Below are 27,837 nucleotides of genomic sequence, written 5' to 3' on the forward strand. Positions count from 1 at the left end.
CTGAAAATGAAATTTAAAAAAGGTAACTATGGGGACTGACCCGGTGGTGCAGCGGTTAAGTGCGCATGTTCTGCTTTGGTGGCCCAGGGTTCAACGGTTCGGATCCCAGGTGTGGACATGGCACCGCTTGGCAAGCCATGCTGTGATAGGCGTCCCACATATAAAGTAGAGGAAGATGGGCATGGATGTTAGCTCAGGGCCAGTCTTCCTCAGCAAAAAGAGGAGGATTGGCAGCAGATGTTAGCTCAGGGCTAATCTTCCTCAAAAAAATAAAAAGAAAGGTAACTATGTGAGGTGGTGGATATGTTAATCAACTTGACTGTGGAAATCATTTCACAATGTATATGTATACCAAATCATCACATTGTACACTTAAACATATGCAATTTTATTTGTCAATTATACTTAATAAAGCCCTGAAAATAGGAAAATAATTCCATTTACAAAAGTCATGAAAAAGAATAAAATACTTATGAATAATTTTAGCAAAAGAAGTGTAAGACTTGCACATTGGAAACTACAAAACATTACTGAAAGAAATTACAGCACATCTAAATAAATGGAAAGACACCCCACATTCATGGATTGGAAGACTTCATACTGTGAGGATGGGGATACTCCCAAATTGATCTACAGAGTGAATGAAATCCCTATCAGAATCCCAGCTTGCCTTTTTGCAGAAATTGATAAGATCCTAAAATTCATATGGAAGTAGGAGGGACCTTGAATAACCAAGACAATCCTGAAAAAGAACAAAGTTGGGGGCTCATATTTCCAGGTTTTGAAACATACTTAATACAAAGCTACAGTAATCAAAACAGTGTTGTAATGTTACAACGATAGACATACAAATATATGAAAGAGAGTTGCAATTCCAGAAATAAACGCTTAGATTTATGATTTATAAAGTTTGATAAACGTGCCAAGAAAATTCAATTCAGCACATGGTGCTGGAACAACTGAATATCTGCATGGAAGGGAATTAAGTTAGAGTCTATCTCACACCATACGCAAAAACTACTTCAAAACTGATCATATTTCTAAATTTAAGAACTAAAACTATAAAACCCTTAGAAGAAAATACAGGAATGAATCTTCGTGACCTTTGGTTAGGCAATGGTTTCTTAGATTTGACCCCCAAAAATTAAGCAAGAAAAGAAAAAAACAGATAAATTGGACTTCACCAAATTAAATCTTTTGTGTTTCAAAGGACAGTTCAAGAAAGTGTAAAGACAACCCACAGAATTGGAGAAAATATTTGAAAATCATATATCTAGTATCCAGACTATATAAAGAACTTTTGCAACTCAAAATAAAAAGACAAATAACCCACGCAAAAAAAAAAAAAAAAAAAAACAAGCAAAGCGTTCACATAGATATTTCTCAATGAAGATAGGTAAATGGTCAATAATTACATGAAAAGATGCTCAAAACTACTAGCCACTAGGGAAATGCATACCAAAACCATAATGGATGGAGGACTATAATAAAAAAGACAGACAATAGCAAATGTTGGCAAGAATGGGGAGAAATCAGAACCCTCATACACTATTGGTGGGAATGTAAAATGGTGCAGCTCCTTTGGAAAACAGTTTGGCAGTTTCTCAAGAAGTTAAACATTGAGTTACCATTTGACCTAGCAATTCTACCCCTAGGTATATAGCTAAGAGAAATGAATACATATGTCCACCCCAAAACTTGTACATGAATGTTCATAGCAGCATTATTCATAACAGACACAAAGTGGAAACAATTCAAATGTCCATCAACAAAAGAACAGATAAACACAAGTAGTATATCCATATATTGGAATACTATTCAGCCACAAAAAAGAATGAAATAAAGACACATGTTTCAAGGATGAACCTTGAAAAATTGTGCTAAGTGAACAAAGCAAGTCGTGGCAGACCACATTTTATATGATTCCATTTATATGAAATGTATAGAAAAGGAAAATCTAAAAAGACAGAGAATAGACTAGCGGTTGCTTAGTGTGGGTGTGGGATGGAGTGGGGAATGATTGCTAATGGGTTTTTTGGGGGGTTGATGAAAAATAATGTGAACTTTGATTGTGGTGAACTTGATTATGAATACACTAAAAACCGTTTAAATTGTTCAATTTTATATTTGAGCTATATCTCAATAAAGACATTTTAAAAACTAAAATAAAAAATCCCTTAGGATTGGTGGGAGAGAGATTGGACACCCTGGGTGACCTCCAGGGCATGGCTCCTCATGATTGGGGTCCACTACGGCTCTCTCTCTAATCTGGAGGGTGGTGGCTGCACCCTTCCCACTGGAATCTGGAGTTGAGAAAGGAGCTCTTGGACCAACATTGGCTTTGCCCCACAGACAAGTCTTGGTAGCGTTTCCTCAGTGCTTCCTTGCTTTGGGGCGTCCTCACCATGAGACCCCCATGGTCATAGGAACATTCAGTCACAATGATGTGGGTGATTTGTAATCTGAAGAGCACTTTCCCCATCTCTCTTGGTTGAGGTCATTGTACCAGTCCTGAGAGAAGTGCTGTTATTCGCACTTACTAGGGGAACCTGAGACCAGAGAGGTGAAGGGGTTTGGCCAAGATCACTCAACGTGTTAGTGGCATGTTTAATGATTCGTCTTTCTACTTCCAATCGCTTTTTTCTACATCTGCAAAGTATCTGCTCTGCTTTCTGCTGAGAAAGGGAGGCGGGCCACAACGGGTCAGCCCTTCTGGCTTTTGTTTCTTGGCAAGAATGAGGGCTCTTACAGCTTCTTTGCAGGGACAGCAGTGGATAAGGATGCAGCTATAGAGTGTCTCGGGCTACGAATCAAGTGGAGACGCATGGTGTTCATCTGCTTAATGGGAGGTGCCTCTTTTTGCCTGGTCCACTGTCGGAGGTGAGGGTTCTGGTCTAGTCAATGATCTCATCCCAGTTGTTTTTGGGGTAAGGGGCAGCAATAAGAGTGTTTGAGGGCTTTCCTTTGCTAAGCTAGGTAAGATCGTAATTGTCTGAGCCTCTGACGCTGCATACATAAACAGCAGGTGCCCTGAACTTAGTTCAGGCACCAGGAAGCCCAGATGTCTCAGGATCACAGGCACTTCATATCACCTGGAGCTCCCAATGCCCACCTCACCTCTAAGATGCATCCAAGACGATGATCTAACAGTTGGGTTTACAGAAGTGTATATTAAATGGGATCTGACAGCTTTGACGTTACACTTTCGGGTTTGCTTCTTGCGATCTGGTCATCCAACCAGCTCTGCTGGCTTGGGCTCTGAGAGCAGAGCCGCAGTGTCGGGTTCCCCAGAGGCCTGCCTCACCTGTGCCATGAGGGTGTCTGTGCCCATCACATTCCCCTCCCACTCATGACAGGTACAGGACCCCTGGCTCCTCCCCACTTGGGCTCCTGTGTGCAGGGGGCCTGCCTGGGCACCTGGCCCATAAGGAATTGGACGCGATCGGCGCCTACCCATACCCACTTTCTGTATTATTCACTCTCCCTCGACTGTGACTCTCAGATCCTGAAGTCCCTCCTTGGTGGCAGCTAAAGAAACAGTTCTATTGCTTCCACCATGGAGGGCTTATGGGAATGCATTCATTTGCCTTTTCTCACTCGGTTTCAGAGAAGAACTAGGTTATTTCAGGAAGAAGTCTGTTTATTTGGGACACCTGCTGCATTTAGCCACCAAACTGATACTAGCTTCGGGTTGGCTGTTATTTTCATACCTTTGCAAAATAACTGGTAGGGGATGTTGAAAAGTGTGCAAGACGAACGCACATTTCTTATCTAGACCTTAAATCATGTCTTTTCAGCCTTGCTCTACAGAACCCAGGGGTTTGCTCACACACACGAGCTGGGGAGCCACATAACTGTTTCTTCAGACTGCTCAGTAATTAAGATTGCCTATGAAAAATGATGTGTCTGATCTTCCGTGCAACAATCCTGTGGAACAAAGGACACTTTTTAGAAATAAAAACCATATTGTAAATTTTTTAGCTAAGAACTATATGATTCATATTTCTTTGTTCATTCTAGGTTAACTGTCACTTCCATAGCCCTGTGGGAGAAAGCTAGCCTGCCTGGCCATTTTCCTCCAATCCTCCCTCTTTTTCTCCTCTTCCCTCCCTCCCACTCATTTTGAACAAACATGTATTTATCACTCATTCTGCTACCAGGCACCAAAGTGTGGCAGAGCCACTTCTCTGTGCTGTGTGAGTCTCAGGGCACCGCCTCCATGGTTCCTGCACACAGCAGGCACTGTGTGCTGTGCCATGGCATTCACTGCTGAAGATTGTCATCGGCTTTCAGGATCTTTTAGTTTACATCATCTACTTGGAATCTTGGAGAAGTCCATGTGGTGGGGTTCAGGGAGCCCTCAGCAATGCTTCTGGAATGAGCATCACTCATTTGGCCCGGCTTTCCTGAAGTGAGCACAGAGCAGCATTGTTTCCCTGAGCGACTCTGTAACTCCTGCTGCTCAGCGCCAGCCCCAGAGCATGCAAAGAATGCAGCCTGCTGCTCGCTCACTGGGCACTGCTCCACCCTGAGGGCTTCAGCTTTGCCTTTCCTCCCTATCCTGGGCAATCTCGCTTGGGGGTTGGGACCCCGCGCCACTGTTGACACCTGCCTTTGAGATGCTTAAGTTACCAACGCATCCCTGGGCCTTCAGAGCTGGAATGTTGCATCAGAGATGGGCTGGCCATGAGTCCTTGCTGAGTGCTGGACCCTGTGTCAGGAGCCAGAGGCCTGATGGCTCCTCCTGGGGGTGAGGCAGCCTTGTGTGAAATGGGAGTGATGGCCTCTTTTGGGGAAAGCACAAGGATTTCACCACTCTTTGTCCAGGAGGGAGGAAGCTGTACTGGCTTGAGGCAGCATGAGCTTCATTTGTGTCTCCCTGAAGGCCTCTGCAGGACCTGTCATGCTGCTCAATGGCCCAGAGGTCCAGCCGCCATGGGGATGTCTGGTCATTTCTTAAAGAGCTGACCTGTGAAGACCCTGAGCTCCCTGGAGGGCACTTGGATCTCAGGAAACTCCAGGCAGGAGCATCAGTCTATGCAGACCCCTCTCTGAGCATCCCCCAGGCTTGAACTTGAGCTCAGAATAAGCCAGTGCCCGTGAGAGAAGGCAGGAAGAGTGGGGCCTGGTGGGGAGGGATGATGGGGGTGGTGTCAGAGGTGGTCTCCTCTGGCTCGCTGTCCCCATCATCCAGGCCTTCAGCAAGGGACGGGATGATTCTGACCACACTGTCTTCAAAGTGTACCTGCTTCTTCTTGGCCAGCGAGTCAGCTGGCTCCAGAGTCAGCTCCGTCAGGGTGTCTGGGCGCTGGAAGGTGTTGGGCTTCTTGGTCCGCTTCAGGATGCTCTTCATGTGGATGAAGAGGGAGCCAGGCCCCTCCTTGAGGGCCCCGTGGAAGGTATAGGTTTGTTCGGTGTCCCCAGAGCCAGTGGTGCTCGTGGCACTGCTGGAGGGGTCTGTGTACTGCTCTGGGGAGGCCAGCACCTTGGGGGCAGCTTTGCTCTTCTTCCTCTTGCTCAGCAGGAAGTAGGCCAGACCAGTGATGATGAGCATGGAGCCTGGAAGAGATCTGGGAGGTCAGGATGCTGGACGTGTCCTGGAGAAAAGCCAGAGGCTGTCTAAGCCCACGGTTCCAAAGGGCCACTGCAGCATGCCTATGTGGCCACACTTAGGCCCCTGGGCTCCAGCCGTCACCCCTGACTTGTCCTCATACACCCACATCAGACTCAGGGGGCAGGCCTGACATCCAGCCAAGGGATATCAGTAGGGCTGGTGCCATGTTAGGGCCATCACCCTGACTGCTAGTGAAGGGACCCTGTGCCTGAGGCCCTTTTTCTGTTGACAGCCGACCCTGGTGCTGCCCGCCCAGCCTCCCATCTCCATGCTCAGCCTCCCTCTCGGGATGGCTTCTTGGGGCTGGAGCTGAAACTCCTCCCATGGGCCTGGACTCTGTTTTGGATATCGGGCCCTCCGTGCTAAACTGGGCTGCCTTCTGTTCCCAGAAGTAGAGAGGTCCCCCGTCACTTCAGCCTCCCAATAAACACAGAGGAAAGTGCAGTTTGGGTGGGGCTAGCATAGCACTGGTGCCCCTCCTGGCCCCTCACCCAGCCTCCAGGCCAGAGGCCCCTCGGTCCCAGGCTGAGACCTGCTGCTCTGCCTTGTCTGCCAGGATTCCACCCCGTCCTGAGGAAATGGGAAAGGTGGCTGTCCTGCCTGCCAGGACCCGAGCCTCCTGAGTGTCTCTCACTCTCCAAGGAGTGGGAGGTTGTGGCTGGCTCTGGCCTCGGCAGTGCTGAGTCCAGCTCAGGAGTCCACTGGAGGCCATGTAGAGTGGTCTTGAGAGGCTGTGACAGGCACGTTAAGAGAACCTGCGGGAAGGAATAGGTGGCTCTGCCTTTCCACCTCGTCTCCCTGGCGGCTGGTGGCCCCGGCATTGTAGACTAGTCACAAGGAGGGGCACAGTTTTACAGCTAGGGAGGAAAGAGGAAGAGGGCACTAGCAGAAAAGGCCAGGGACAAACACAGGAGATGGGAGCACTGAGTCCTGGCTTCTGCGATCAGAAACCAGGCTGACCAGTAGGGTCTATGAGGTAGAGTGGGAGAAGACAATGAGGCTGTGAGGGTCTTTTGGGGTCCCATCTTGGCACGACTTCTGAACCAGACCGAGGAGTTTAGACCTGAATTGGTAGCTGCTGGGGAGACACAGAAGGGTTTGGGCAGAGAAGTGACCATCTTGTGCTCTCTGAAAGCTCCAACCACACACAGGCATCAGAGGAAAGGCCAGGTCCCTTTTGTGAGTGCAGCCTTTGGATACCTACATGAAGGATGCACTTCTCGGGACATCCTTGCCACTTAATCAGCATGGAGGACGTCTGACAGCTCCTCATCCCCACAACCTAGGCCAGAGAGGGCAGTGGGGCCGCCAGTGGAGGCCCTGCAGCCAGCATCACTGCAGGCCTCTGTAAGGGGCATTCAGCCCCTTCTGCTCAGAGCCTGTCTGCAGTGGGGGCTGCCTGCCTCTACTACCTCCCGGAGCTCCTACCTGGGATGGTCACATGCCAGACCAGAACAGGGTGGAGAAAGCAGGCCACGGACAGCAGTATGTAGGCCAGGAACTTCTGGAAGCAGCCCAGCCAGCAGGCCTTCTCCCTTGCTCTGTAGGCCAGGGACCCTGGCTGACACCTGGCGGGAGCGAGTTCAGGGTTAGCAGGAAGCAGGAAGCAACCCGGGAAAGTCCCAGCCACACACGAGGCTGTTGGAGGCTGGAATAGGGTCCTGCTGTGGTCATGTTGTCTGCAGTGGCCTCTGGCTGAACCTCCCAGGGGCTGGAGTTCTCACTATGGGATCCACAGTTAGAGGTCTTGCCCATGCCCCTCCAGAGGATCCACAATTTATTTGAAAGGTTGCCCAGCCCTGCCTTTCTGCTCAAGGAGGAAGGAAGGTTAATGCTCTCAGGATGCTGCAAAGGCAGTGGGAAGGAGAGTAGGGGACTCAGGGGCCTGCTTGGAAGCCCACAGTGGAATGGAGAAGGCGAGCAGCACAGGAGACACCTGGCTGGGATGGTTGTGTGGATTGTGTACTGCACAAGGGGCCCGGCCATGGGGGTGAGTGGGCTGGAATCCAGCTGCACCCTGCTCACGGAGCCTTGCCTAGGCATGGGATGGCATCAGCCCAAAGGGGCTTCTCTCTTAACTGGCACGCAGGGACCACACATGGGCCTGGCAGCGGCCTGATACCCAGCAGGTTTCCTCAGGGGTGCTGCCTTTCTCCAAGTTTCAAATGAGGAAAACGCTTGCCTTAGGTGCATCTTCTTATCCTCTGAACTGGTCTGGAGCTGGGCCCTGTACAGCTGCATCCTGCCCAGGCTAACTTTGGGAAGTGATTGGGGCTGGCAGAAGGTGTGTTGGCCTAGAGCAAGGCTCGCCTCCCACACCCAGCTGCCATGGCTCTTTGGTGCCCTCTGGTGGTCATGGAGAGGTCCAGGGCAGGTAAAACACCCAGGGGTCCTCCATCCCCTGATGCTGGAGAAGTTGCAAGCACCCCTTGTCAGTGGAATTCAGCAGAAAGGGGGATGCATGCTGCCTCAGAGCTGGTAACCTTGGGAAGCAGCTGGTTGTCTTGCAAGGTAGCAGGACAGCTGGGTTTGAGACTTGGCTCTTAAACTGACCACCTAGAGCCCAACTGTCTAGGTCCTGAGAGCCGTGGTCCAGAGACAGCCCTTGGCCATGCTGATGACAGCTTCCACGAACTGGGCACTGCTGGACAGCAGGTATGGGCCTCCGTGGCCACATGGCTTCCCAAGATCCTGCAAGGTCTGTGCTCCTGTTCCGGCAATCAGGCGTGGAGGCTTGTGACCCCTGGCTTGTCCCTGGGTCCTGGCAGGAGGCAGAGCCAGTTCTCAAACTCAGCTCTGCTCACTCCATGCCGAGCCTTCTGCAGGGTTCTCACCCTGCAATGGACGGCTCAGACGGTAAGGTGCAGAGACTGGCTCTTCCTGGAGGTCAGAGATGGACTCTGCAGGGGGATTCTGGGTGGGAGCAGGCCCTGAATGAATGTGTTAGTCCGCTCCCCTGTCGGGATCAGGGAAAAGGGGATGATTGAGCTCTTCAGGCCTGAGCCCATGGCCAGGCCAGGGCTCACTGCACTGCGGGGAGGGAACCTGTCCATGGCTGCTTTGAGAATAAATATCGCCTAGGCTGTGTTCTTACAGCTGGAGGCGTCTGGGGGTGTCTAGGGCTGGGGAGTAGTGGAGGGGCGACTCTGGAAGCTACTTACTGGAAGCAGATGGCCAGAAGCTGAGCTACAAAGTAGGCCCCTTCGCACACGGAGATGGCAGCTCCTATCGACCTGTGGTGGAGACAGAAGAGCGAGGCTGGGCACCCTCTGATTCCCCCTTTGCTTTCCTACAGGCTGTCTTCACACAGCACCTGGCCCTCCTGGGCATCTACAGCTGACCAACTGTCCAGGAACTTCTTGACCTAATCCTGTCACCCAGCCAACATCTACCAGGAGTGGCCTCGACGCCAGGGCCTGTGCTGGGCCCAGGGACCAGAGACAAGTGAGGAAGGAGCTGCAGGCCAGCAGGGGAGACCACCTTGACCCCAGCAACCTGTGTGGACACTGACAGGCATGTCCTTCTACCTACTGTCACCAGGATGGACACCCACTGCTTGACTGTGTAAGCCTTAAATTTGGATCCATTCCTGACCCCTTTCCCTCTTCCTCTTCTGCAATCATCCAGTCACCAGGAGTGGTCCTTTGCGTTCCTCAAATAGCCTTAGAATTGCGCCCATTCTCTCTGGCCTCACCTGTATCGCCTGAGTTTGGGCATTGCCCACTGAGCCCCTTGTGCCAGCTTTCCCCTTTGGGTCTCACTGACTCCCTGGCGCTCACCTCCCTGCCTCCTGCTCCTCTGCTTTCTCACCGCCAGGCTGCCCTGATGGCTCCTTCTGACACCTGGATCTGACCATATTCCTCTCAGTGCAGAATGATTCAGAGGCTCCTCAGGCTCCAAGTGTGGTCCAGGGACCCTCCAACAGAATCTTCTGGGGAATATGTAAAACCATAGATTCCTGGGCCAGCCCCAGACTTTATATATCAGTCTTTGAGGTGGAACTTACATTTTTATTGGAGGGTCTCACTGTCCTATAGAACTGAAATTTCTTAACATGCCTTTTAAAGCCCTATATGAACTTTCATATTCCTCTAACTACACAGGAAGCTATCAGGTGCCACAGGGCCTTTGAACAGGCTAGTCCCTCTTAGAAGGACTCTGCCTTCCTCCTCTTGTCTATCTGGTCACCTCTTGCTTCTCTATATTGTATTGTGTGGCTATAGCCACCAGTCTGAACTCCCTGTTGGAGCTCCCTCTCTAATTCTGCCACACAGTCCAGGCTACTAAGAAAGGCCTATTGTGAAGTGCTCCATGGACATGCATTGGAGCGAACAAGTGAGAGGAGATGCTACCTTACAGGGGAAAGTGGGTCAGAGCCAGGGTTCCTCAGGGCCCTGGGCCTTGCCCCTGCTATTGATCAGTTGACTTCTCCATGCCTCAGTTTCCTCATCTGTAAACTGAGAGTAATTATAGTGCTTCAACAATGAAATTGTTATAAGGACTAAATGAGTTAATATTTGTAAAGCCCTTCGGATGTCCTTGGCACACAGAGCTTATTATGTAAATGTTAGTTATCATCAATTCTCTCTCTCTCTCTCTGTGACCATTTAGTGCTTAATCTCCATTTTCTCCCACTTTCTTTATGCCTCCTAGGGTCTCCCCAACTCCTACTGCTCAGCTTTTAAATGGTATAATAGCTAATATTTATGTAAGGATGACTATGCACCAAACATGTTCTAAGGGCTTTACAAATATCAATTCATTTAGTCCTTGTAACAATTTCATTGTTGAAGCACTATAATTACCCTCAGTTTACAGATGAGGAAACTGAGGCACAGAGAGGTCAAGTCCCTTGCTATGGTCACACAGCCAATCAATATGACGGGCAAGATTCGAACCCAGCACTCAGACTCCAGAGCCTGTGTGCCTAACAAGTACGCCAAAGCACGTGCTTCGCAAAACAAGTAGCATTGCCTTTTCCTACATCCTGGGACAGAGGGAAACTGAGCCTTGGGGAATAAAGTGACTTATTCAGACTTGCCATCTGGTGCTTCAGAGGCTGTGCCTCTTGAGTCCAGGGAAGCCTGGTCACTCAGGCAGGGCAGGAATCCAAGCCAAGAGCCCCGCCATGGCAGCAAAACCCTACACTCCAACATCTCTGCCCAGGGCTCCACGTGGGCCACATGGGTCCTTCGGCCACCGTTGGTGGGTGAGGAAGGCAGTAAGGGCCTCACAGAAGGAGGAAGACAGGAGAGGAAGCACGTGTGGAGAGGAGAAGTGGAAAACAACGAGGAGACAGCCAGTGACAGCTCAGTTCCTACTGATGCTTGCTCTTGGCCACAATCCCTGCTGGGTCCTGGGGACACAGAGAGGGAGAGATGTCCTACGGAGGATCTGTTACCCTGGGTGACCCTCAGAGATGAGGGAACACACTTAGGAGTCCGCGATCTGCAGGGGAGACCGCACGGGTGCGCAGGCGCAGGGGCAGCGGGTGCCACGCTGCAGGGGCAAAGAGCAGGGTACGGGTGGAGAACGTAGACTAGTTCACAGTGAGGGGCAGGGGCACCCGAGGCTGGAAGTGACAGTTCCTAGGACTGGACCACAGAGTGACCAGATGGGCAGTGTGTCCCCTCAAGACAGGTAAAGAGCAGTCAGGAAGAGGCAGTGTCCTGGGGAGAAAGCGGTCTTCATGAGCCAGCCTCGGCCCTGACCTGTTACAGTTGGATCATAACCTCTACCTCTTTCCCAAAGTGATGTTTGTGGGTGAAATGGGCAACCATGGGGAGAAGGCAAGACAGGGCATGCGGCCGAGAACAGGCTCAGTAAGACGTGGAGGGAATTCCGAGTGAGGAGAAGTCACTTCCAGCCAGCGGGCTCCAGGCTCGGGGCAGGCTTCCCAGGGCAGAAAGCCAGGGAGAATGTAGGGCTTTAGGAATGCTGAAGTGGGTGGAAAGGGCCCCGGGGGTGCTCAATGGGATGAGCAATGGCTTAGAGGTGAGGTGATGCTGGTGAGTTTGAGAAAGAGTCAGAAGCTCCCGGGATATAAATTGGGTGGCAAGAAATAAGGTGGAGGACAGAAGATAGAAAGCGTGTGTGGACTGGAGGCAGTGGCAGCTCTTGAAGGTTGTCAGAGTGACCTGTGTGTCTAGGTGGCTAATTTTGTGGTGGTGTGGAAATGGCCTGGAAGGGTAGAACATGATTGGGAGATGGTGGATGCGATTCATCCAGCAAACCAAAGAGCCTGCCCTGAGACAGGAGGGCTCCTTAGGATGCAGACCAGGCCACCGTGATGAGGGTGGATGTGGAGGGTGGAGGATGGAAAGCACAGGCTCCCAATGTCCTTCAAATGGGGCTGCTGAGAAACTGGGCGGTCAGAGCCAGCAGGGACCCCAGGCTCTCCTCCCCCTCTGGGACACAGTCATCTCCTTCCTGCCAGGGAGTGTTTGCAGAGACAGCTGGCAGAGAGGAAAGGACAGAGGCTGGGAAACTAAGTGGACCTGGGCCTGAGTCTGTGCCCTAATGCTCATGAGCTTGGTGATGTGGGCTGAGCTGCTTACTCCCTGAATTTTCTCATCTGCAAAACTAGGACAATATGCACTCCTATGGTGCTGTCAGAGTTAAAGGACATAATGTAAATAAAACATTTAACTGTGCTCAGCATGTAGAAGGGCTCATATATATAGTCCTTTGAGCTGATTCCCCTCTCTTTAAAACAAGAGCTCGTTAATGTTTGCTGAATAAAGAAAAGACTCGAGATGGATGGGTGGATAGATGGCTGGGTGTGTGGATGGATAGATGGATGGATGAGTGGATGGGTGGATGGGTGGGTAGATGGATAGATGGATGGGTGGATCAGTGGGTGGATGGATAGATGGATGGACGGATGGGTGGATAAGTGGGTGGATGGATAGATGGACGGATGGATGGGTGGATGGGTGGGTGAGTGGATGGAAGGATAATTGGTTGATACGTGGTATGGTCTGACCAAAGCCCTGCCCAAACCGGGGAATATCTTGGAAGCCCCCTTGACTCCTTCCATCTCTGGGATAGGGTAGAGTTAGCGCAGGAAAGGGAGGGCTGCTCTAGGTTAGTCTGATCAGATAGACTAAAGTGAACTTGAGGAGAACATGCAGGCAGGGAGGGGCACATGCACACATACTCACAGTAGATAGAAAGCCAGGCTTTTGAATTGCCCCTGGATGAAGGTCTCAGTGCCCACGCCGATCAACACTATGGGGGGAAGAGGAGAGAGGAGAGTAGGCCCAGGTGATTTGTGCCACAGCACTGACCGGTGGAAGGCTCCTGGGCCATGCATTGACCCTTCTTCCTGGAGATGGGGAGCCAGGGTAGGCTCTTCTCTACGTGCACAGGGAGCTGTGTCTGGGAAGATACAAGACAGCAAGGAGCCTTCTGGACTGGTCTCTGGAAACCAGGAGGATTTCAGGTAGAACCCCAGATGTCTTTTAGTCCAGCCTCGCCAGAGCACCAATGCTGGCCTTTCTTTCCCCAGATTGGTCATGCACCCAGAGACAGCCCACATTGATGGGCCACCAACGCCCCTGCTTCACAGCTGTCTTGCACATGTCATGGCTTCAAGGGCCCTCACCTCCTGGATGCCCCCACCAGAGTATGCTGTATGTCTGGGTTCAGTGCTTGGCTGTGGGACCTGCCCCACCCTCCTTCCCTTGCCTGGATCTCTGTTCTTACTGTTTCTGTGACCTCATTTTCACTTGCTGTTTTGGCAGCTGCATCACACACTCTTGGCTCATGGCTTTGGACCCAGAGCTGGCTAAGCCCCTGGGGTTTTGCTCTGACATGAGATGCTACTCAGCCTCGTCTCTCCTGCTCTTTCTTGGCAGTGGTCTATGCTCAAAAACCTCACCTTCCATTTGTCCAGAGTGAATTTTATCTTGGCCTCACCGTTCCAGACTTGCTGGCTCCCAGTCATCTACTTAGGGAGATTCCCTCCCTCTTCTGGTTTTACTCAACCAGCCATGGCTCTGACCCCAACCACTCACTGATGGAACATTCTAGACAGCACTCAGGTGCCCAAGATCTTCCTCCAGGACCATGTCGGCCCACTAATCAGACTTCTTTCTGGCCTTAGTTGATTATACCCCATGCACCCTGCATTTCTCTCTCTGGACTCTGATGACACACCCAGATATTTGCTGAATTGTGGCTTCACCTTGTCTCACTCCCAGAAAGTCAAAGGGCTGAGCTGTGGTACTGGCTGCCCATGTGTGTCCTTTGTCTCTGCCGCTCAGGGGGCTGCTTTCCTGGGCCCAGTGCCTCCTATTTTCCCTGGCAGACACGCTGTGTAAGCTTCCATCCTCGGGCATCCCTAGCCCTTTGTCCACTGCAGAAATGCTGCCTCCTGAAACACGGGACAGAGCCCCTCACTGAGGCTACTAATATCTCCACCCACTTCTAGGGGGCATTGTGGGAGTACTTCAGGGAGAAGGGGACAGAGAACTTCCATCTAGGAAGGGAAGGGGGATGTGGCTGTGTTTTCTTAGTGATGGAGGGTTGCAGTGCTCCCCTGTGCTTCAGGTCCAGAGCGGAGGACGACGCAGTGCCTCCACCCTCTCTAGCTGCTAGCTGCTCGCTGGCTCCTCCCAGGTGAGGGGCCGGGTATGGTAGTCAGCCACACACCCCTCTGCAGGGTCAGCATAACTTGCAAAGCTTAAGAGTTTATATGCAATGGTCACACACAGGTCCTGGCTCCTCATAGCAGCCTTGTGACACAGGGGAGCTCTATTGTCTCCATTTTACTGGGAGGAAAAAGAGGCTCAGTGACCTTGTGTAATTCTCTCAAGGACACATGCCAGAAAGTAAGGGACTGACAGACTAAACTTGAGACTTCTGGCTCCAGGTTGTGGGCATTTTCCTGGTTTCTACTGTCTGCCAGTGTGTGTGTATGTGTGTGTGTGTGTGCGCGCGCGCGCGAGTTGTGCAGGCAAATGTCTATTTAGTTTTCACATTTAGGTTTCACTGTGTATCCTGTCCTGTTCTCAGCACTTAGCCTTTATTAACCTATTTAAGCATCACAACAGTCCAAGGTGAAAGTCATGTTATGCTCATTTTACAGAAGAGGAAATTGAGGCACAGAGAATGTAAGCAAAACAAACAAAAAAACAACCATGGGTGCCTGGGTCAGATCCTGCATTTCAGTCTCGCGTTTGCCGGTTGATAGCTGAGTCACGCAGTCTCTCTGATCCTCAGTTTCCTCATTATGCCTCCTGCACATAATGGTTATGAGGATTCAATAAGCCAACTGATAGCAAGCACATCGCAGTCCATGAAATCACTTGTTAATTTTTGGTGCAAGGATCCAGCCTGGGGAAGGGTCTTTCCACCCAAGTGGGGACGGGCCCTCAGCTCAAGGCTGATGCTTATTACTGTGCACTTCCCTGGCAAGCAGGGGGCTGCATTCACGTCCCTGGTCTCTGTGGATCTGCGTGGTCTTGTGGTGGACGACCAGCAGGTGGCAGGAAAGGGTCTTGGGAACTCAGCCCCTTTCTCTGACCTGACATACGGAGAGCTATTTTGATGCCTTTTGACTGAAACAAAGGGTCAGTAGTCAAAAGGGCATGCAAGGAATGCTCTAGAGGCAGCACTGGTTTGCAGTTAAAAAACAAATCAAACTAACAACAGAGGAAAGAAAGAGCTGGGGTGGAATCCCAGTTCTGTGTGTTATTATTGGAGTGATAGTGAGAAAGTACTGAACGCCTCTGAGTTGGGTCTTCCCATCTGTGGAACGGGAAGTGTTATTGCTTGGATTGGAGAAAATAAAGAGTCTGAAATGCGTGGCTCTGCCTGGTAGATATCATGTGGCCAGTGTGCATGAGCTCCTTCCTCTCCCTGCCTCCGGCATTTCCTAGCCTGAGTTAGCTTTCCCAGCCTCCATCTATCCTATTTGCACCAAGGAGTCACCCTCCCAAAAGTTCTCAACCAACCATTGCCCTGCTGGATTCTGCAAGCCTGGGGACGGAGGAATGCCCTTTGGCTGGAGGAGGAGAGCAGAGGGATGGAGTCAGAAGTGTGGGTCCTCAGGCCAGGAGATTCATAAAGGGATCCAGTGGGATTCTCATGGGAGGCCTAAGGCCTTTTGACACTGGGGCCAAGGGGTCACCACTTTCTGCTTGATCCTTTTAGTTCTGGGGCTCACATTCTAGGAGGCAGACCATGTGAGGTTGAGACAATGCTGACAACATGAAGTCCTTCCTTCTGTCCCTCATGTCTGTCTTTTGGCCTGTGGCTTCGACCCACGGGCCTGCTTCTGCCTGGGAGCTGCCCGCCCATGCTCCTTGGTGTCTCCTGGCAGCTCTTCCTAGACTATGCTTCCATCTCATCTTCTATGGTTTCCTCTTGGGGACATTTGGGATCAGGCCCAACACTGGGCTCGAGTTAGGCATCGGGCTCATCTCTGGGGCATGCTTGGTCCAGGAGGAGAGAGTGATATTAATTGAGAAATGTACAGCGACTCAGGCTGTAAGAGAGGCTCGTGGAAGTGCTCTGGGGCCAGAAGAGGGAAGGGCCATTCATGGGGACTATCAGGAAAGACTTTATGAAGAGGTTTCAACCAAGGGGGACTGGAAGTGGCAGGAAATGGACAAGCGCAAATGGAGGGGTGTGGCACTGCAGGAAGACCCCCTCCTCCCCACCACAGCAGCAAGGAGCAGAGGCACAGAAGGGGGCAATGGGCGGTACATGTGGACCGAGGCTGGACTGTGGGTCTTTAAATATCAGACTGCACAGGTTGGGCGGGGGGACTTGAGTGTTTTGGAGCAGCTGAGTGACATGTTCATATTGGCATTTCAGCCGATGGGGTCAGGGACTTTTCTGACATTTGGCCGAGACTGCCCGTCAGATGTGAGGCGGTGGCGAGGGACAGGGCCGTGTTCTGGGTGTTTGGCCTCTTGCTCTCCTAGGACGCTGGTAGCTGCTAGTTACTTTGTTGGCTTGGCTTGAAGCAAAGTTCTGGTTGTGGCTTCTCATGGTGTGGCCAGGTGACCCTGTTCACTTGCCTGCAGGGCAGTGTGCTTGGCATAGGGGCCTGGTTCTGTCTGGGGGCCCCGTCAAGGAGGCTTCCCAGGCACAGAGAAGGGCATGCCCTGCTGTGGCAGCTGGTCTTTTGGCTTTTTGGGCAGTGGAAGGCAGAGGCGTGGCATGGTTACGGGTGACCAGAAGGTATCTGGGTTTGGAAGTTCCCTGGGAGTGCCAGCCCCACTGCCTCTCAAGGAGGTCCTACTATGGTGTGGGGATGCATCTTGTTTAATCGGCACAACATCCCCTGAGGAGGGGGTTGTCAACCCCATGCCAGGTATGGAGAGATCCAAACAAGTTTCCTAGAGGTGCAGCACCTTGCCCAAGGCATGCTGATAGACAAGGGCAGAGGGAGCCAGGAGCAGCTTGATTCCCACTGCTCCCCAGGCCCCGGGCAGGGGTTGAGGAAGGACTCTGGGAGAGCAGTGCAGTGGGGGAGGACATTTCCTGCGGGCCTTCAAGAGCATAGGGGGTTGCCACATGGATGAGACTCATGTTGTTATGGGCAGTGGACCACTGTGTCCCCCAGGCCCAGCTGTGAATGGATTTTTGTAATGTCCGCATCAGAATGAGGCAGGAAACTACCCCTTTACTACTTTAATGACTAGCCTGGTGCCCAAGTTGTGGGTCAGTGTGGTGACTGCCCATTGGTCCCTCACCCCAGGTATCTGGCATGAGCGCCTCAGCCTGGGCAGAGCTCTCTTCTGAGTGTCAGAAGCAGTTGCAGCCTGAATCTTCCCACCCAGGGCAGTTCCATCCAGCAACCCAAGAGTTACCCTAGTCAGTCAGGGCCCAAAGTTCCCAGTGGTCAGCCTGCACCCCCATTCATGGCATGTCCTCTGTGACAGGTCTGGTAAAGCACAGTGGTGCAAAGGAAATATGCGTTGGAGCCCGGGCAGATGGTCCCAGACCCAGGAAACAGAGAGATGTTGAGGTTGGGAACAGGCACAGCACTCTGGGAACAGGACTGTGCAGACTCCATTCTGCCTGGGAACCCAGGACAGCTCCGCAAAGAGGGAAGGCAAGGTGATGCCAGGAGGATGGAGCAGTGTGAGCGAAAGTCTGGAACTGCCACAGCTGTTCCACGTACCAATAATGGACAGGAACTTGTCTCTGGGTGCTTCTCTGTGCAGCTCCCAGGGCTGGGCAAGGCCACAGGGCCACACTAGGGCAGTGACAGTTGGCTTTCTAGGCCCACACCCTCAAGTCCTTCTACACTTTGCGACTTCCTCCCATCCCACCAAGAGAGCCAGGCCCACTGAGAAAGCTGTGCCCTATGGTCCTAGGAAAATCCCTCCCTCCACAGTCCGAGTGCAGCCAGGTTACCTGGGGACCAGCTCTGCTGCTGCAAGGACTTACTCTAGTCCCTAACACCTATCTCGCCAAAGGTCTCCCAGGCTCTCAAGGTCGTGCTAGTTGCCATCTCTAGGTGAGTGAGCCAGGAATTGTCTTGTGAAGACGTTCCTGCAGATCCCTGGGGTGGCAACACTCCCAGTGAACTTGTGAGGTGATTGTAGGGCTCTGTGGCAGAAAATGGAGATTGAGCCCCATGTGCTTTAGACTGTTAGGTGAGAGACAGAGACCCTAGTCACAGCAATGCAATTTGGGGTTTCTTTATTGCAGCATGTGTTAGACTGAAGCTGGCCACAAATTCTTTTCAATTCTTCTCATTGAGAGAGGGAGTCTAATTTGTTTTCTCTTGAATGTGGGCTGTCCTCAGGACTCACTTCTCCAACAGAATGATGTAGACATAACGTTTGAGGACTTGCATGGCTAATTCACAAAGAGCACCCACCCAGCCCTCTTAAAATGCTTGTTCTGGGGGAAGCCACCCACTGTGTAAGAAGTCTGATGCTCCTGAGATTGCCATGTATGAGGAAGCCCAAGCTTATTATGTAGAGAGATTCCTAGAGAAAGAGAAAGAGAGGCAGAGGTTCAGCCCCCTCAGCCAGGCAAAGGACATGTGAGTGAAGAAGTTATCTTGGACATCCTGGCCCCAGAAGGTACCAAGTGGAGAAGAACTGATGAACCAAGCCAAAAGTCAGAATTAAAGCTGCAGACATATGGTTCTCGAGCCATTCCAGCCACCCCACCTGAGACCATCATCACGGAGCAGAGAAGAGCCGGCTCCACTGCGCCCTGCCTGGATTCATGAGCCACAACATTTTGAGCATAATAAAGTGGTTGCAATCTTAGCCACTAGGTTTTGGAGTGGTTTTATTATGCACCCACAGATAATTAGAAAAGTGGTTTGTCCTATCCTCTAACTACCTGAGATTTTTGGCCCAGAAGTCCTTGTCCTGGTGTGGTCTATATTCTGACTCTTGCAGCAGTGGGCATGCTTCAAGGCCCCATGGGCCTGTGGCGTGTCTCACTGGGTCCTCAGCTTGGTTGTCATAAAGCCAACTCCCAGGTTCCTGCAGCTCCTGTCCCCCTCCCCAAGTGTGAGCAGCCTTGGAGATGGAGTCTGCTAGGAGTAGGAGTGGTATCTGGGGACTTCTTTTGCGCCATAAAATCCTACTGGTGATTTTATATCTTAGGATTTCATGGAGGATCTGTGAGCCCTGCCTCATCCAAAGCAGGTCTCTCCTATGGCTTCATGTTGCAAAGATTCCCAGTGGAAAAAGTGAGGAAAACAGAAATTGAGATCCCCCTCCCGCAGGAGAATTCTGTGAACTGTATCCAACACTCACGCCAGGCAGCCACATAGGCTGGTGTCATGGAAGCCCCTCGCCTGTGTGCTGCATGAGCTGGGCCGGGAACAAGCTATCTTTGGAAGGCACCATAGTTCCACGTGACATAGATATAAGACTCATGTTTTTACTGAGCGCCTGGAGTTTCCTAAATTTTTTCAGGGAACCAGTCTCCGGAACTGGGCATTTCAGAAGCCAGGAAGTGTGGCCTTAAATTGGAAGGTGGGGCGTTGTGTGGAGAACAAGATTGGTGTGAGAATGGGTTTGGCCATCCTGTCTCCTGACTGTCTCCTCAAGACTGCATAGGTGGCCACCTGCTCTCTCAAAGGCCTCCCACCAACCCTGTGGATGAGGACGGGTGTAGTCACTGTTGTGTGGAATTGGACTGAGGAACTCTGCCAGGTTTCCAAATTTAGGCAGGTGGTCTGTAAAACACAGAAGTTAGGGCATCCAACAAAGCCAGGACTAGGAGGGGCAGGCAAGGCCCCTGGGCACAAAATTTAGAGGTGCTCACTAGAAATTTAAGGAAGCACTTGCTCCCAGGGCTGTGCAGCAGCAGCGATGGCCCTTGTGTGACCCTGAGAGTGGTGCCTCTAGCCCTGGTGTCCAGAGATGTACATGACCCAGGGTTGAGGGCTTCTAGCTCCTCCGGAACTTGGCCTGCACTTGTGGTCCTCTTTCCTCCTCAGGTGGCAGCCTGGCTGGCATCTCTGAAACTCTGCCTTCACAGGGCTCTAGTTCAGTGCAAAATGGGCAACCTGCATCAGCAAATGACCCTAAGCTGAGCATGGGGACCGAGGAACTGTCAGTTTGACAATGGAAACAGAGGGATAAATGCCATTCATGTCCCCAGAATCAGGACTTCATTGTAACAAATTCAGTACAAGAAAGAATTGCCCCCAAGAGCAGCCTTGACCCCAGCTGCATTGTTCTTCACGCTGCCAGTGGGAGGGGTGCTGTGGCAGAACCACTCTGTTAAGTGGCCTGTTAACTCCTTCCATCCTTCCCCAATATCTGTCCCTCAGGATCCTGTTACCCCTTGTCCCAGCCCAACAGAACCACGTTACAAGCCCACCTCACTGCAGTACCCCCACCCATCCGTCTCTCTTCCCCACATGGTCTCCAGGGAGGTATCTTGCATGGTGCCAGTTAGAGCCAGCTCTTCTTCCTCAAGCATCTGTGGACAAGCCTGGTCTCCTCATCTTGTCCCCTTCCTTCTAGTCTCTGTCTCTCCTGTCTGGGCTGAGTCTAACCCAAGTACAGTATTTTCTTCTTCCAGAGGCCAGGGCTTTCTTCCGAGGTGCCTTCCCAAGCTGTTTATTGTAGTTCAGGCTTAGCAGGGATCAGAGATTCTGGACCAAGAGCCTGTCGTTCAGGCCTGGACCAGGCAGCTACCTTCAGAGCATCTTTCAGGGCATCCTGAAGCTCTGGTCTCAGAGCATGGATGGATGAAATCTCTGAGGGTGCTGTGCTGTAGCAAAGAGAACATGAGGTTTGATCAGAAAAGCTGAGTCCTGGCTCCTCAAGCAAATCATAACTCTCTTGTCTGCTTCCTCTTCTGTAAAATGAGAATAATAGAAATTTGCATAACTCACTATAAGCCTTCAGTCTTAGGAAATTATAAAGTATTAAGCAAATGTAGTTGATGGGTAATGGAATTATTAGGAGAGGCCGGTTGTTCCCATCAGTACTCTCAAGGGGGTGGTGAGGGTTTATTCTCATCCTTTCCTTCCATTAATACACATTTTTATGTGGCTAAAGAGCTCTTCTCCATGCGCTGATGTTGCTCATTGATTTTTCTGTCTTGGGTTTCTTCTACAGGCCCCACTGTAGGTCCCAAGCCCCAGCCACCTCAACATCTCTTGTATAACATCCTCTGTGCAATCTGCTAGGGACCTGAAGGGCTCAGGGCCAGTGTGCTCCTGAGGATGGGGCCTGTCTATGGTGCTGACCACTGAGGGGCCATCCCCACCCCAACAGCTTCCATCCTTGTGTTCATTTTGCCTCAGGACGAACATCATGGTTGGCTGTAGGTTGTCCATTCTGACTCCATCGCTGGGTTGAGTCTTGACACCTCTCTTACATTCATTGCAGGGCCCGGGTGGCAACATAGGACACTTCACAGAGGCCACCCTAAGTGGCTTTTCATGCCAGGCTGTGATTTTGGCCCTGGATGCCTTGGGAGCCCGATGAGAATGTCATATTCACTGCTGCTGAGGGCAGCCTCACAGCTCACCATGTTGTATTTATCACTCCTCTTCATCCTCAAGTATGGTGCATCTCCTACTGGTCTTAGGGTCTGTAAGGAAATCTTAGGTAAGGACATACTGGCTGATGACAAATGGGGATGGTTTACATTCTGAAGGGGTCACAGCTGGTTGTAGAGATGAAAGCTAGATTTGCAACATTTCTAAGAACATGAAGATGTTGGAACCATCTTCTCGCTAAGAATCCACTGAGACAATAAGGTGGTAGCTGCAGGCTTCTTAACTCAGGAGAAGTTGTGGCAGATTCTAAGCATGGGAGGGAGGTTTACCTGTGCATTGAGAGCCATTCAGCTGACACCTATGAGCCAGGATTCAGAGACACTGTGAGAAAAGGCCAAGATTTCATAGAAGAAGATTCTAGATACTCAGATGTGATTTTAGAGTATAGCATGGCAGTCAGTACACTTCAACACCTCTCACAAGCCTGTTTGGGCAGAATTTCCTGAAGGCGAGAGCATCCACTCGTTCTCTACTAGATTCTCTAAATATGAGTCATAGAATAAAACTCCCCAGCCAAGAGGCCTATTTTGTTTGACCTTGTAGGGTCCCTATGGTAGATTACAATGATGCCCCCAAATCTTCCCCACTCAGTATCCGTGCCTTCATTATGTGACTTTGCAGTCCCTCATGCTGAAGAGAAGTCTGTTTCCTCATCCTGTGAATCTGAGCCCAGTAATGTGACCTGCTTTAGGCAACAAGATATTATCAGGCACTATGCAAACAGATATGCAATGGGCTCATGAACTGGGCCTGCTCTCTTGTGCCCCTGCCATTATCATGAGCACGTGCCTGGGCCAGCCTGCTGGAGCATGAGGGATGCAGAGAGCTGAGTGGCCCTTATCATCCCAGTCAAGGCCCGTCTTGACAGACCAACGGCCATCTGAGCTGTTGCTCAGGTAGCATACCCAGCCAATGTCAGGAGGACTGCCTGGCCTACTCACCCAGATGTGTGAACAGCAAAAACTTACTGCTGGATGCCACTAAGGTTTTGCAGCTGTTATACAGCATGACTTGGCAATAGAGAGCTGACACATCTACTTTTAAAAAGAGCTTTATTGAGGTATAATTGACATCCAACAAATTGCCCATACGTAAAGTGCGCAATTTGCTAAGTATCAACATATGTACCCACCCAGGAAACCATCACTACAATCAAGATAATGAACATATTTATCACCTCATAAGTTTCCTCGTACCCTTGTAATCCTACCCTCCTACCTTTTCATCCACCCCCAGGCAACCACTGATCTGCTTTCTGTCACTAGAGATTAGTCCACACTTTCTAGAAGTTGATACAAATAGAATCATACAGCGTGTACATTTTTTTTTGCTATCTACTTTCATTCAGTGTACTTATTTTGAGACTCATCCATGTTGCAGCACGTACAGATAGTTCATGTCTTTCTATTGCTGAGGAGTGTGGATGTGCCTCAGTTAGTTTATCACTCATATGTTGATGGGCACTTGGGTTGTTTCTAGTTTTGGTCATTACAAATAAAGATGCTATGAACATTCATGTACAATCTTTGTATGGCCATAGGCTTCTTTTCTCTTGGGTAAATACCTAGGAGTGGAACAGCAGGACGATATGGTAAGTGTGTGTTTAATTTTTTAAGAAACTGCCAAACCATTTCCAAAGTAAGTATACTATTTTATATCTTCATCAGTTGTGTATGAGTTCCACGTCTTTGCCAACACTCCAATGTGTGGTATGGTGAGTCTTTTTAATTTCAGCCATTCTAATGGGTGTGCAGTAGAATCTCACTGTGGTTTAATTTGCATTTCCCTAAGGACGATTGATGTGGAATGTCTCTTGTGTTTTTCTGCCATCATATCTCTTTGTTGACTTGTTTTTCATTCTTTTAACGTATTTTGAAGAGGGAAATTTTTAGTTTTGATGGTGTGCAGTTTAGCAATTTGTTCTTCTATGTGCTGAACTTTTGGTATTGTATCTAAGAAATCTCTGTCTAACACATTACTAAAGTTTTATACTATTGTCTAGAAGTTTTATAGTTTTAGCTTTCACATTTAGGTCTAGAATCCATTTTGAGTCACTATTTTTTTGTATATGGTACAAAATATAGATAAAGTTTATTTTTTGGTAAGTGGATATTTAATTGTTCAGTACCATTTGTATAAAAAGTTATCCTTTCTACACTAAATTCTCTTTGTACTTTTGTCAAAACCCTGTTGTTCATGTATGTCCAGGTCTATTTCTGGACTCTTCTGTTCCATTAGTCTCTTTGTCTTTCTTTGTGTTAATACTGTACTGTCGATTTCTGTAGCTTTATAATAAGTCTTAAAATCAGTGTTAATCTTCTAATTTTTCTCTTTGTTTACAAAGTTATTTTGGTTAAATTAGGACCTTTGTATTTTCAGATGAATTTTAGAAATGGTCTGTCAATTTTTAGAAAAAAAATCCTTCTGATTTTGACTGGGGTTGCATTCAAACTGTAGAGTAATTTTTTTTTTTTTTAAAGATTTTAGTTTTTTCCTTTTTCTCCCCATAAGCCCCCCGGTACATAGTTGTAGGTCCTTCTAGTTGTGGCATGTGGGATGCCACCTCAGCATGGTTTGATGAGCAGTGCCATGTCTGCACCCAGGATTCAAACTGACAAAACACTGGGCCGCCTGCAGCAGAGTGTGTGAACTTAACCACTTGGCTATGGGGCCAGCCCCTGTAGAGTAATTTTGGAGACAAATGACATCTTAACAATATTGAGTCTTCTGACCCACAAATAAAATATAACTATTTATTTAGGTGTTCTTTACTATGCCTCAGCAATATTTTTTAGTTTCCAGTGTACAGGGTTTTTTTTTTTTACATTTTTTGTCAGATTTATCTGTAATTATTTCAAATTTTTGATGTTATGATGAATTGTATTTTGAAAAATTTATTTTCTAATTGTTTGTTGCTAGTATATTGAAATATAATTGTTTGTTGTATAGTGATCTTATTTGTAGGTGTCTTGCAACCTTGCTAAACCCTTTATTAATTCTGATAGCCTTTCTGGTAGATTCCATCAGATTTTCCACAATCATGTCATCTGTTAGTAACAAGTCTTCTTCTTCCTTGTCAACCTGCATGCATTTTCTTTCTTTTTCTTGCCTTATTGCACTGGCTCGAAACTCTAGTGCAATGTTGACTAGAAGTGACAAGAGTGGACATCCTTCTCTTGTTACCAACCTTAGGAGAAAAGCATTCAGTCTTTTACTTTTAAGTAGCTGTATGTTTTTTGTAGATGCTCTTTTTAGGCTGAGAAAGTTTCCCTCTATTACTAGTTTGATAATGGTTTTTATCATGACAAAATGTTGATTTTGTCAAATGCTTTCTCTGTATTTAGTTAGATAATAATATAGCTTTTCTTTTTTAGTTTAATATGGTCAGTTACATTCATTGATTTTCAAATATTAAAGTAACCTTAGCTCTCTGAGATAAACTTAACTTGCTTATTATGTATTATCCTTTTTATATATTTTTATTGATTTGCTAGAACTTCATTCAGAATTTTTACGTCTATGTTGATGAGGGATATTTGTGTATAGTTTTCTTTTCACGTGATATCTTTGTCTAGTTTTGGTATCAGAGTAATGTTAACTTCATAGATTGAGTTAAGAAATATTCCCTCCTTTTCAAATTTCTGGAATGGTTGTGTAGCATAGTATTAATTCTTCCCTCAATGTTGTAGAATTCACCTGTGAAGCCATCAGGGCCAATACACCACTTTTTGGTGATGACATCATGTACACGGAAGGACTCTACAGACCTGCAGTCTTCACTGATACTATTAAGGACATTGCCTCTGATGCAGAATCGAATCCTCCTCGTAAGGAATCACAGAGAAAATTTCTTCTAGGTTTTGATTTCAGGTCAAGGTATTTGGCCAAAGTGTTTCTTTCTTATTCTTTCTCACATTCAAAGAGAATGTATGGACTCACTCTTCCACAAGGCAGCTTTCCTGGTGCCAGAAAACAATGACCATGCTTCTAAGTGTTCTCTATCCATGCCACACATGCCACATTTCTTCATCTGACCTTTACTTGGCCTATGGCAAGCTAGGAAGGCTCAGAGGGAAGACAGGAGGGCTTCCTTTCCCCAACACAAGCCACTTGTATCTGACTACATTCCTTTTTGATAAGAGCCCTCTTAGATGGTTGTACAGAGCTAAGGAAAAATCTTAAAACAAGAGTCAGCCCATGAAAAATAAAATGAGGCTACCATCTTCCTTCTGGTTTGATCACTACGTGTGGTGTAGAATGACCAAATTCCTGTGGGCCAATTTTAATGACCCAAGCTCAGAATGTGAAGGAAAATGTTACTCAGTGTAAGACCTTTCACAGTCTAGCCCCTTCATCTCGTTCTAGCCTCTAGGGTCATATATTGCCTTGTTCCTTTCCTCTGATCTCTCTTATTTATCCAACATGCAGGAAGAGCCCATCACTTATGCTGTGCGGTCCCTTTGTCCTGCACTTTCCTGTAAAATTACCCAGTACTGAGTGAGAATCTGGGTGCCAGGCAGTTTTCTGCTTTAGTCATTGTTTCCCTGAATGCTCACAACACCAGAGGGTAGATACACTTGTTATCCCCATTTTATAGGTGAGAAGACTGACGTTTAAAGTGATTAGGTGACATGCCTGAGGTCACACACGTTGTAAGTGGTAGAGAAGGACAAAAGTTCACCCTCCCTAACACTAAACTTCAATGCTTGGTGCTGAGATGTGTATTTACTAGCTTGTCTCCCTTGTCAGACCACGCGCTTCTCTAGGGCAGAGGTCATACCACCCTAATCCATATGTCTACACTGAACAAAGTGAGAACTCAGCAAATATTTTCCAAATAAATGACTCCTGAGTGGAGTTCCAGATATCTTGTTCTAAATCTAAGAAGGAGGATACAGGCATAAAGAAGTAAAGAAATAAATGCTTCAACAAAATCATATTATCTTTTAGTGGTACGAAGATGGAACAGAGGTAGGAATATTTCATGTACTCATTGGGACAATTGGATCGGAAAAGGAAAACAGTCAACATCCACTGAGAGATGCTGAAAACAATGTGATCCTGATCGGGTAATAAATCCATCTGTGGACATGTTGGAGCGCGTGAAGTGTCCTTAGACGGCAGGAAGTGGTCATGGGGATATACATTTAAGATGGGTGGAAATTAGCATGGAGGGCCAAAGATGACTGCCTCAGAAGCATTAGTTTGTTTTTATTTTGAAGGCTTTGATGGGGCTAAGGTCAAATTATGCATTTGCTGTGCTCTTTAAAAAATAATGAGAACATCTGGGTTTAAATGCTTCTTTTCTCTTAGGCTACATTAATAAGCCAGTCTCCATTTTGAATGGAGTGTGGCAAGGAATGAGGCTGTTGGGAGTGGGGCTCTGTCTTTTCTGTAGAGAAGAGGTTAATGGGTCAAAAGCCTCGATCAAACAAAACCCCTAAGTGATCCCAGGTTGATCCAACGTAGTTGATTTGTGAGAAAGAGTACGTTAGCCTGATAAGCAAGCCTTGCTCAAAATGACCTTGTCTCAGTCCCAGGGCATTTCCTTGTTGGCTGTGTAGTGCCCTTCTCTTTGGAGCTTTGTGCTGACAGCCCCCAGACATCCCACTGCATCCCTGCCCTGTGAATGGGCAGACTAGAGATCCAGCACCAGTCCTCCTGTCTCCTGGCTGTGTGACCTCTGCCAAGTTACCTAAACATTCTGAGCCTCAGTTTCCTCATTCATAAAATGGGACTAAGCTCTGCATTTGGCCCTCAAAGACACTGGGTGTCTCTGGGGGGGCTTCAGCAAGATAATGATTTTATAGCATGTTGTCAGTAGTGAACCTCTGGACCCATAAATGGAAGGTCCTACTGTGATAGTTCCCTCTGGAAATGTGTGCAGATTTGTCTGTCCCCACATGAGGTCCAGGACTGGGTTTGGCTGGATGGTCGTGGTAGTGCCAGTCAAATTATGCATAGCAATCATTCAGAGACAGAAAATGAGCATCTGGATCAAACAGCAGTGTCTTTAGATTTAGGAAGTGTTTGGTCATCCTTACTATGCTTCAATGTAACTATGCCCATTCTCACCAGGACCCTACCTGCCTGAGCCTGTGCATGGGCAGAACTGACTGATAGCGGGGCCACTAGGGTAGACTGATGGAATGACCTCAATTAGACCTCTTTGGTACACTCTGCGTGTTTTGCATCCTACATCCTGGGGTCACAA

At 48.8% G+C, this 27,837-nt stretch overlaps 1 protein-coding gene across 2 annotated transcripts in view; it reads right to left on the reverse strand.

Moving 5' to 3' along the window:
* Positions 1 to 966: 966 nt before the first annotated feature.
* The window catches only part of TMEM72 (transmembrane protein 72), a 30,897-nt gene continuing 4,026 nt past the window's right edge, over positions 967 to 27,837 (reverse strand). Inside the window, exons 2-6 of one of the 2 annotated variants that reach the window (XM_070264120.1) lie at positions 12,778 to 12,844; positions 8,776 to 8,847; positions 7,043 to 7,182; positions 5,246 to 5,559; positions 2,106 to 3,927 (exon numbers count right to left, since the gene is read on the reverse strand). In XM_070264120.1, coding sequence (XP_070120221.1) covers positions 3,889 to 3,927; positions 5,246 to 5,559; positions 7,043 to 7,182; positions 8,776 to 8,847; positions 12,778 to 12,844 — 632 coding nt within the window. In that variant the 3' untranslated portion in view covers positions 2,106 to 3,888. Of the gene's footprint in view, positions 5,560 to 7,042; positions 7,183 to 8,775; positions 8,848 to 12,777; positions 12,845 to 27,837 lie in introns of both variants that reach the window. The other variant, XM_003363591.4, reaches the window with a different exon arrangement.

The sequence above is a fragment of the Equus caballus genome, chromosome 1 (assembly GCF_041296265.1).
Source record: "Equus caballus isolate H_3958 breed thoroughbred chromosome 1, TB-T2T, whole genome shotgun sequence".
In the NCBI taxonomy this organism is placed as follows: domain Eukaryota; kingdom Metazoa; phylum Chordata; class Mammalia; order Perissodactyla; family Equidae; genus Equus; species Equus caballus.